We start from the raw sequence: 10,819 nt of genomic DNA on the forward strand, positions 1-10,819 counted from the left end.
GCTCTCACTCGGGTCGTGTGCGAAATGGCATAGTGTGACATCCTTCATACAAATACTGACTGCGCTACCTCCGCAGTTGCGGCCAGAGTTCACTCAGTTCATTCGCAAAACTAGTCCCAATACTAGAAAAGTGATCACAAAGAATGACGTCACAAAAAGAAGGCCTAGGGCAGTAAAAAATTTAACTGCCGGTTAAGACACGCAAGGCTATTCACAAATTTGACTCAATAAAGACAAAAACCCTCTTTATAATGAGGATTTTAAGACCAGTAGAATACACGTTTTACATGGAGGTACAGTATATTGAACACTTTAAAGTGACTCAACATGCCGAATGCACCTGCCATGTTTATTTAGACAAGTGATCTGTCAATGAACCAACAATGTCTCTCTATCAAAGCTGAAACACAAAGAGTCAGTCTAGATGACAACTACACCTCTAATCCTCAGCAGCAACTTCGTTCATCCATCAATGAAGACAAATGAGACAATGGTGGTGACATTCAAAGGTGTCATCGGTGATACACCTGTGACACCCAGTGACCTCTGAGACATAAAAACATGATTGTTGGTGAGACTTTGGAATATATTTACAAGCAAAAATCTTTAAAAGCAAGATCTGAATTTGATAAAAGTGCACTTACAAAAAGATGGTCATTTGTAACATGTGTCCGTTGAACAGTGGGAACACAAGCCATTTTAATGTTGGCATCATAAATCTTAATATCATGTGAACAGATCTTAAATTAATAAAGAAATGTATAAACATAAGGATCTGTTTGTTTCATGTTGAAATTACTGTCAAAGAGTCCCATTCGGCCCACAGGCTTCATTTTGCCCACATTTTCCTCAAAGTAGGTGTTCCTCTTGTTTTTTTTTCAATGTAGATGTTTTTATGCTGTAATCCACTATGGAAGTTGTTGATTTACTGTTAGTTAATGATTTAATTTTGTTTTATTTTGCTTCAGCATCTTGTTCTTCCTCTGCACACTGTGGTGTGTATTGTGTCTTAAGAGTTGTATTCCTGAAATTGAAGAGCTTTTTTTGTATGACACAATGAGGAATAGAACGCAACATCTATTGTTCTTCCCCCTTTCGTTGAATGCTTTAGTTTAAGTGAGAACAAATTTTAGACTTAATTACACGACACTCATCTGAACATTTCCGGCCCCTAGTTTGGTCATGAGTTGCATCAGCGTTTACACAGGCACAAATGCACAACGTGTATGGTCACATGACTCGTACGCCCCCAGCCAAGACGCCAATCAGAGCGCTGGCTTCATTGTTGATGCGCTCTGATTGGCTTGCGTGTACGAGCGCAGCACCATCGCCATGAGCGGAACCAGAGTGCTATAATAAACGCTCACAGTCTTCTCCGCTTCTTGGGCCACACGTGCATCAACAGCATTGCGATGGAGCACAAACAAAGCAATGGCGAGGATTGCGATCTGTTTTCTGGCTTCTGCCAGAACTTCAAGTCTTTCGCCACGGATGCCATCCATGTGGGCCAGGAGCCGGAGCAATGGAAGTCGATGGCTGTAGTGCCACCGATCTCTCTCTCGACAACATTCAAACAACAAGCGCCCGGAAAACACGCGGTAGGTAATAGTGTGCCACACGATGGTAATGTCCTCCTTCACGCTTTACCTGAGCATGCGAGCCACGGATGCTGCTGCCGTCATTACACTGCTATTACCGCTATTATCTCGCGCTAACGGTGGAAGAAAGAACACTGTTGATACAACATTGCATTATGTAGTACATTGTGTTACCATGCAACCGTTTATTGATTCAAACATCTTGTGAAACACTGTACAGTTGAGTGGGATTGGTGAATATGTTGATCACTATTTGATCTGGTCGTGTGTTTACTGTGCTCTCTCTTAAAGTTCAGGCAAACAGATGTGTGAAATTGTGAGTCATTTTGTACAAGTGGGTGAGTGATGACTTTGGCTGTAGTGCTTCCTGTTATCATTTATCTAAACGCAGGGTTGTTAACTAAATCTATTGCAAAGTTCAGCCTCCTGCTCCAGTAATTCTGTGTTGGCTGCAGGTCAACAGAGTTTCAGTTTGCATTTGTCAATTTGTACTTAAACTGAGTGATCTCAAGGCTGATGGTGCAAAGGACGGCGAGACTGGTTCCTGCTTTCTAAGCACTGAAATCACATCTGGAACATTATGTTGACGTCTGTGGTAATCCATGGCTAAACTAGTCTCCAAAAGTAAATGATTTTAAAGCATCTGTCTCAACCAAATTTTTAAACCAAACGGACCAGTTACAATTAAAAAGGCCCATCCCCGCCAGGCTGATCGGGTGACCTTTGATCCTGGTGTGCGAGGCCTCCACGGGTGGGGCATTTTTCAGCTCAACCTCACATGACTCCTATTATTCTTTCACTATTTCTGCTGGCGTAAAAGGTAGAATCAGATGATGCAAGCTCGAGCATCAAAAGAAAATCTTCTTTCTATCTTATCTTTCTTTTGACAGATGTCCTTTTTCTCATGGTGGGATCCAAGAGCATTTTTTTCAAGGCTCTTTGAACCTTTTTTCCTCCGCCCCACATGCTCTGTCATGCCACTCAACATTTGTGGTGAAGCCGATTTCTTCTGAGAGTTAACTTGAGGGTTAATTCTTTGATCTGCCCACTGAGTTATTCTAGGCATGTGTCAGCTTAGTTTTCTATGGGCTACACACTTTTAATATTGTTCATTTTGTGTGAAGATTTAAGTTATATTCACCTTGTCTTATTTCGTCCTGCAGGGATTTGAATACAGCAGAAGTGGGAACCCCACTAGAAACTGCCTGGAGAAAGCAGTTGCAGCTCTGGATGGAGCTAAACATTGTAAGATAATCTATTAGCTGCCAACTGAATTCAATTTTGATTTTAAGATTCCTCTCTTCTGTGGCCTCCACAGGCTTGGCTGTGGCCTCCGGGCTGGCGGCGACGGTGACCATCACTCACATGCTGAAGTGCGGTGACGGAATTGTGTGCATGGATGACGTGTACGGAGGTGAGCATTTGTTTGGCCAAATAATGAATTTAACAACACCCAGAACAATTTTGAATCCTCAACCGGGTCTGCGAAGCACAGATATATCGGCAGCGGTGCTTGTCTAATTTTGCGTTTGAGACAATAAATAAATGCCATAGATGTCAAAAATATTTTTCTCTTTTCAAACTTGGCCAGGCACAAACCGCTACTTCCAGAAAATTGCCGTCACAATGGGTCTCGAGCTGGCGCTTGTTGATTGTACCAAACCAGAGTTGCTGAAGGCTGCGCTCAAAGACAACACCAAGGTAGGTTGTCGATATCCGTTCCTCAGAACAAATAATTTATCCACGAATAAATCTAGCTAGCAGACAGATAGATGTATTGAAGTGGAACTTTCTGGGCAGATTGCAACGGGTTAAGAAGTGGTGTGATCTCGGTGGTGGTATGTATGTTTGTTAGGATTTACAAATGTTAACAAAATTAAAGTTTCCCCCTTTGTTTAGCTGGGCTAGCATGTGACTAGCACTGACTAGCTAAACCTGGCAGAAATCACTAAAATAAATCAACTTTGAATGTGCCCAACCTTTGGAAGGGTTGCTCTTACACCTCCTGCTGCTGGCTTCTTCTTCACCGTTCCCATGTGCCCCATATAGGAGCGCCCTGACGCTACTGCCACCTGTTTCCATTTAAGCTCATTGTGTGTGTAATATTACTGGAATAGGTGTGATATGAGAGGCTATCAAACCAGAAGAAAGAAGATGCGAAATGTAGGGTAAAAAATTTAAAGGATATTAGAAAAAGTAAATAAGTCCATAGATAAATAAGATTTACAGAATGATACAGATTTCAAAACATCTTGTTACTCATTGGGTTATGTGACTATATATATAAATATACAGTCTCTCTCTCTCTCTCTCTCTCTCTATATATATATATATATATATATATATATATATATATATATATATATATATATATATACAATACAATGCAAGATTAGGTCAATAAATATGCGAACCTAAATAGGTATTTAGGTAGGTAATTCAAAGATTACCTATTTATGTAGCCAGAACCAGTTCAGAAGATATGAAAATATGATGGCAAGGCGCATAATTGCAAAATAATTGTATTTTTGTCATTTATTTTGAGGGCCAATATTTTATTTTTTTTTTTACAAAATGGCCATGATTTTTGGTCAAATGAATCTATTGTGATCAGGCAACATCAAGTAAAAAAGTGATAAGAAAAGTAAGTCCTGAAACCTCACCTAAAGTTTTTAGAATTAAGTGTGTAATAATGTCACTTACCAGGGCCACATAAAAACAGGCAAGGGCCTCCATGTGGACCCTTTGAAAAAGTGTTACACTATCAAAAATAATTTTAAGAGGGTCATTGTTTCACATGATCAAGGGTTGTATATGAGTAATCCACAGGTTCTACTAACTAAGAGCATGGAGGCTAAAGAGCGTTCAGAAGTGTTGAGAAGCATCGCGTTACTCTTCCACTTGAAAAGAAGAGCATTGATCAGCCAGTCAACAAGAGTGAAGTGAAAGGAAGTGAAAGTGTGACCACCAGGAGCTTAGCAGCGCACCAACCTGCCAATAACAACAGCACTTGCTGGGTAAAAACAAGGAATCGCATTTGGACTTTACCCAAGACAGTCTGGAGGACCTGAAGTGAATTATTCAATTCATCATGTGATCTTTGCGGCTTATTGCATAGGTTGTGACTGCAGAGGGGAATTTATCTTACTTCCTGGTGCGTTTATTAACAACAGTGAATGTTGGTTTCCTGCCACCCTTTGAGTTTCTCCAGCATGAGATTGTTGCGTAATACTGTCTGTATCATTTGGCTGACTGAGAACTTGGATGCTGCTTCCAAAGTCAATAATTTATAGTTGTAGCTGTTGGTGTTTTATGCAGCCACGATCTGAGACTTTTTGTTTGTTTGTGCTGCAGATGGTGTGGATAGAAACTCCTACCAACCCAACAATGAAAGTGGTGGACATCAAGGCCTGCTCCAAGTTGGTCCATGATCACAACAAGGACATTGTGGTTGTGGTCGACAACACCTTCATGTCGGCCTATTTCCAGGTGAGGAAACAGACGTCGGCTGTTGTACATTTGTTTCCTGTAGTTCCCAGAAACGCCTTATGTGAGTAACTAATGGACTCTTCTTTGGTTTCTCTAGCGCCCCCTGGCTCTGGGAGCAGATATCTGTATGTACTCTGCAACAAAGTACATGAACGGTAGGCAAGTTTTTAGAATCCTCTCTTGTTTAGGTCTGCTGTGCAAGTGTGCGCCGGAATACTATTGCTGAATTTGACTGAATTTGAAGATGTGGAACTGTGAACAAATAAACTGAATTGAAATTAGACTTCTATACAGTAGTATTGTATGAAAATGTGGGAGGAATTGAGCTGCTCGGCAGGTGCTCTTCTAGTTTCCTGTGCCAAGGATGCCCAGTTCACAGAGGATGTTTTTTGTGCAGGTCACAGTGATGTGGTGATGGGACTGATCTCAGTGAACAGAGAGGATCTCAACGAACGGCTGAGGTTTTTGCAGAATGGTGAGTAAAGCCCTAGTCTGAGTGGACGAGTTTCACCCAGGCTGGTCGGGTAAATGAACGAAATGACATTTTAGGCCACTTCTGATGGGCCATGTCAGTCGTCTTAACCCCACGATGTCTGTGAAGACTGTCTGGACTTTCGTCATTGGTAATACGGTAAATGACTATAGGGAACTCTAGGTGCAGGTGTCACCAGGTCAGTCACGACACAATACAATCACAACATTTTGACGATAATATCATGATAATGCAAATATCGTTATACTGCTAAAAATTGAATCCACGAAACATCATGTCACTGTGTCACCCAGCAGTAGCATCTGCAACACAGGCTAATCACATGTTTTAAGTGATAATATAATATTAAAATATAACTATAAAACTATAAAATATAAATATATTATTATATTATATATAATATTTTTGTCCACTTTGGATCGTAGATCAAGCCACTTGAGCTTGATCAGGCTAAACTAATGGTGCAGTTTTATTTTCGTTTCTTTCTCTCTCTCGGGTGAAAAGCTTAAATCATCTATCTCAGACGTGTGCGGATGGTGCGTTCGTGAGTGTCTGAATTTTTTGTACTACTGGAAATAACTGGGGTTATGAGGACTTACAGGATCAGGAATCGCTTTATTGTCATCGTATACCACAAGTAGTTACAATGAAATCTCATCACTTCAGTCCAGGTAGACGTACATGACATACAGGGGGGACGGAAGCCGCGTTCATAGATAAGATGAAAAGGAAAACATGAGGCAGGAGGAGGGGGAAAAAAGGCTACTCCCAAACTAGGCTCCTGTGAGGGGGACACAGTGTGGGATTTGGAAGAAACACCTCATCACATGAGCAACACCGAAGTTATAACAACATAACTCAAGGGCTGCGCATATGTGAGACGGGGAATGTTGTTGGGATGGGAGTGCTCCCAGTGCAGATATTGGTGGGGGAGCTGCTGCCACACTGGGCGCCTGCTATTCCGCCCTGAGAGGGAGGGAGGCACGATAGGGGCCAAAGAAGGCGTTGAAAACAAGGATGAAGAGTCAGTGATGGGAAGGGAGGAGGGGCCGAACGTCTTGTCTGCAAAACTTTCAGGAAAGTTACAGGATTTGTGTGTGGAGGGCACAAAATGACCCTTGGCATAAACTGACGCCAATGACCCCGGGATGATAATCCAATGTGAATAGACCAGCGTGTGTGTAGATTTCATGCATCTCTTACCCACAAACCAAAGACACAGCAGTTGTCCTCCCTGCGCACGGGGGAGTGAATAAAACGATGACTGTGGTTTGTGATACAGATGCAGACAGGGATGCGAAAGCACGACAAAGTGAGCTCTGCTTCCAGCGATCACTGACACTGAAGCTCTGTTTAAACATCCTGAGAGCTGAAGTTGAGCGGCTCCTTTTGGCAAACATATCTGTCTGTATCTGGAAAGGAGCGATGGCTCCAGGGACCTCGTGATGTATTTGGCCTGGCACGAAGCACAATGTTTAATCATCAAGGTTGCATCATACCTTCGCTGATACTTGCTTGGACAGGGTGAATCAAAAGTCAACATTTGGGGAAGAAACTGAAGTGAACTTTCTCAACAACTGGGCAGAAGCCGGAGCTGGTCCAAGGTCACTGCTGTAATCCGTCTGACTTTGTCTGGCTACACATTAGAGAAGTTCACAGTGTTCATGGCACCTTCACTGGGAAATGTTTGTCTCCATTTTAGGTCTTGTCATTGACTGCATCATGTCATTTGTGTGATCTGTTCCGGTTAAGCTCTCGGGGGTGTACCTTCGCCATTCGACTGCTTCCTCTGCAACAGAGGGCTCAAGACTCTGCACCTTCGAATGGAACAACACTTCAAGAATGCCATGGCAGCTGCCAAATTCCTGGAGGCGGATCCCAGAGTGGAGCGTGTCATTTACCCAGGTGCGACAGAAACACGTTGTCTTCGGTGGCAGATGTCATTTCAACATTTTTTTGACAGGAACAGCAACTGATCTGAGTTGGTCAAACCAGTTTCTGGACCCGATGAACCCCATGTTGATATTTGATTCGTGTCCCTGCAATGAGCAAAGAGCCTGGAGAGCAAAACTCTGCCAAGTCAAATGATCAAATATTTTTTTACAAGCTCATATTATGTAATCATGGTTGTGGGTGTTATCTTAGAGTAGGCTGCCTTTATTGCCTTCATTCTTCCCACAATGGGGAAAGGTGTTAATCAGTAATAAAGTTGATAATAACACACATCTATCTTTAGTTTATGGATCCACAAACCATGACGATTGAGGATCAACCTTAGGTCCTGCTGCCATCATGTGGTGGCTCTTGATGGCTGCCGCTTGGATTTATTTATTTTTCAAAGGGAATAAAAAGTAAAAGAGTTGTGAAGTGGTGATTTCCAACAGAAAGATGTTGCTAAATAAATAAATATTAATGTAAATTCTGGAAAATATAAAAGCATGAAACCATTTAATGCCTTTTAATTTTATATTTATTATATTTTTCCTCATTTAGATTTTATTCAAGAATAGCTTATGTCATTGTATGAGGTGTATTTCATTGTAATGTTGTAACAATCACCAAGTTACCATTGACTGAGCTACTGTGGGCCTCTGTTCCAGGCCTGCCCTCACACCCGCAGTACGACGTGGTGAAGAGACAAAGCACAGGGTGTCCTGGGATGATCACCTTCTACATCAAGGGGCAGCTGGAACACGCCTCCACCTTCCTCAGTAACCTCAAAGTATGTCTCTGGGTTCAATGTGTTGAAGTGATTATCAAAATGCAGTACTAGTCAGTCAGTCACCCATTATTCACTTCCACGTCGTATTACAGTAGGTGGTGCTAAATATGCATGAAAATTGATAGATAAATGTTGAAAGTTTATTTATCTCTTGCCGTCATCTTATCTTCATCCTTATTTATTTTCTGACTCACCATTAAAATTAAGCAAAATGTTTTGTTCCTTTCCTCGTCCAGCTGTTTGCCATTGCGGAAAGTCTTGGAGGATACGAAAGTTTAGCGGAACATCCGTAAGTGCACTATTTTCTCCCGTTTTGAACGTGCACTTCAGTTTCTAACCACTAGGAGGAGACAAATGATTAATATGCTCATTTTGCGAACTTGTAATCGACTTGCTCCCAATAATACAGGGCGATTATGACCCATGCATCGGTGCCTGAGAAAGAGAGAGCCGTCTTGGGGATCAGTGACACTCTGATCAGACTCTCCGTGGGACTGGAGGATGAAGAAGACATCATCCAGGACCTGAAACAGGCTTTGGATGCAGCTGTGGGTATCAAACTTTGAACATGAATTTTCACCTCATCTTATTTTCCACAATACATTTATTAGTCAGTGTACTGCTGTGTTCGATTCAACTGGAGAGAAAGTCCAAGGTCAGACGGTGCCCTGAAACAGGACGCATTTGAGAGGACAGGAATCGTTCCTTTGATGACTGTCCGCTCCTCAATAATGCAGCTTTGGATGAGACCGGCACCTGAAGTGAATCCGAGAGAAGTGCATCAAGGATTCTTGTGGCTCGTGCACTCGCAATATCATGTATAATTCACCAGGAAAATCCACAGGGGCAAATTAGTTCAAAGTTCTCTTGCCTTCAGGCTCACCACAGTGTTTCTACGTCTCCGTAAAAAGTGTTATTATGATGCAGACTGGCTTGAATTCAAGTTCTACCTCAGTAGCTCAAGAGTCTGGTCGATCACTCCTATGCAATAAATTATTGGTTTCACGTTTATATTTGACACCAGAATGGTCGAATTTAAGTTGGATTTGTGCACATAGGTGCTATCTCATTTAGTCTCCTTCATCAAGGATGTTTTGTTTAATAAGGTCTCATCTATTATGCATTGTCGTAAGTTACTGCACATGAACACTAACATTCAGAACATCTACTACAAACCACTATAAATGCATTGTGATGTCTGGCGAACCAACAAATAACGTGTTACAGATGGAAGTGATGTATTACCATGGAGTGACAGGCAGTCTATACAACATTGATCTGTTGTTTGGATCTATTGACTCAAAGTAATTTAAGCCCAAATATGCTCCCGAACCAAAGTCGGAATCTTGAGCCATATGAACCTGCCCACAGAAGGTTCTATGTTGAAACTATGGTTATATAAAGTTTAGACCAGTATTGAAGGTGACATTCTGCCATTCCCCCACTAGAGGGAGAACATTTTTTTCTCTGTCTGTGCTGCACTTTGAATAGCTGTTGGTTTGACCTTTGTGACCTAAGTTTAGTAAACATCTTCATGTTTCATCCCCTTGCAAATGTTTTGCATGTTAAAAAAATTGCATCCCGCTGGGTTGACCGCCCCCCTTCTTCATCTCTAACTTTCTTTATTCATATTTGTAAAGCAACCATCTGCTCTCTTATGATAGATTCTAGACAGTAAGGCATGAACTCATCATTTCCTTTGTGTCTTCCTCCACTAGCATCCAAAGAAGTGAGGAGCATCTCCAGTCCATCCTGAATCGGCTCAATACCCAAAGAGCAGGAGAGTAGAAGGTTTATGTCTGAAGATCAAGGACATGACCTCAAGCTTACTAACGCAGCAATGGTTGAAGGGACACGCTTTCTTTGATTTTGATTTATATTTTTTTTTCCATTTTTCTTTAAGCTGGACTTAATGTAATCAGTGAAAACCAGTATGCAAATGTACTCCTCTAGTTATGCGTTGACTAACATCTTGAATGTTTACAAAGTATGACCATCAAGTTGCGTCCACTACTGTCCAAAAATGTGATCAAAACGATTTTAATAATCCATGTCCAGGTGCTGACACGAGCAGGTAACGTGATGTGTTTCGGGGAAGATGGGATGGATCCCACCTGTGTGAAACCAATGGAAATATGTAACATAAACATTGAAAGTGTTTCACAACTGGTCTCTCTTTTTTTCTGCCTACTGCATCCAACTTCAGTTCATTTTGTTGACATTGTTTGTCTGTGCATGTTGGGGGCCAGTCGATTCGTTCAGTTTGGATCTGAGCCTCTGGACTTTGAATTGACAGAAACATCAATATCGTTTGCAAAAGAAACAGTTTCAGTTGCTTGTGATGGTGTAATGATGCCTTTTTAACTACTGCACAACGCAGCACTTCAGCCAGCCTTGGATCCTTTTGACTCAGACATTGAGGGAGTTTGAGATGGGGCTTTGTCATAACAAGGTCACTCTGACACGGTGAAAACAAGGTACGAGCTGCTCGCTAGTGACAGTTAATGGAGGCATTGG

At 41.8% G+C, this 10,819-nt stretch overlaps 1 protein-coding gene across 1 annotated transcript; it reads left to right on the forward strand.

Annotated features, from left to right (window-relative positions):
- The first annotated feature begins 1,320 nt into the window (after nt 1-1,320).
- cth (cystathionase (cystathionine gamma-lyase)) lies at nt 1,321-10,468 on the forward strand. Its single transcript, XM_053873331.1, has 12 exons — nt 1,321-1,598; nt 2,762-2,843; nt 2,917-3,012; nt 3,190-3,299; nt 4,953-5,087; nt 5,185-5,242; nt 5,485-5,562; nt 7,333-7,485; nt 8,181-8,302; nt 8,539-8,591; nt 8,712-8,850; nt 10,021-10,468. Exons 1-12 carry the CDS (start codon nt 1,413-1,415, stop codon nt 10,033-10,035), a joined length of 1,227 nt encoding a protein of 408 aa, XP_053729306.1. The 5' UTR covers nt 1,321-1,412; the 3' UTR covers nt 10,036-10,468.
- Nucleotides 10,469-10,819: the final 351 nt, after the last annotated feature.

The sequence above is a fragment of the Synchiropus splendidus genome, chromosome 1 (assembly GCF_027744825.2).
Source record: "Synchiropus splendidus isolate RoL2022-P1 chromosome 1, RoL_Sspl_1.0, whole genome shotgun sequence".
NCBI classification, from domain to species: Eukaryota; Metazoa; Chordata; class Actinopteri; order Syngnathiformes; family Callionymidae; genus Synchiropus; species Synchiropus splendidus.

Bases quoted from the DNA above. Each gene is read 5' to 3' on its own strand.
- cth (XM_053873331.1), top strand. From the start codon at position 1,413: ATGGAGCACAAACAAAGCAATGGCGAGGATTGCGATCTGTTTTCTGGC. The intron at 3,300-4,952 runs GTAGGTTGTCGA...TTTGTGCTGCAG, and splicing joins CGCTCAAAGACAACACCAAG to ATGGTGTGGATAGAAACTCC. The intron at 5,243-5,484 runs GTAGGCAAGTTT...TTTTTTGTGCAG, and splicing joins TGCAACAAAGTACATGAACG to GTCACAGTGATGTGGTGATG.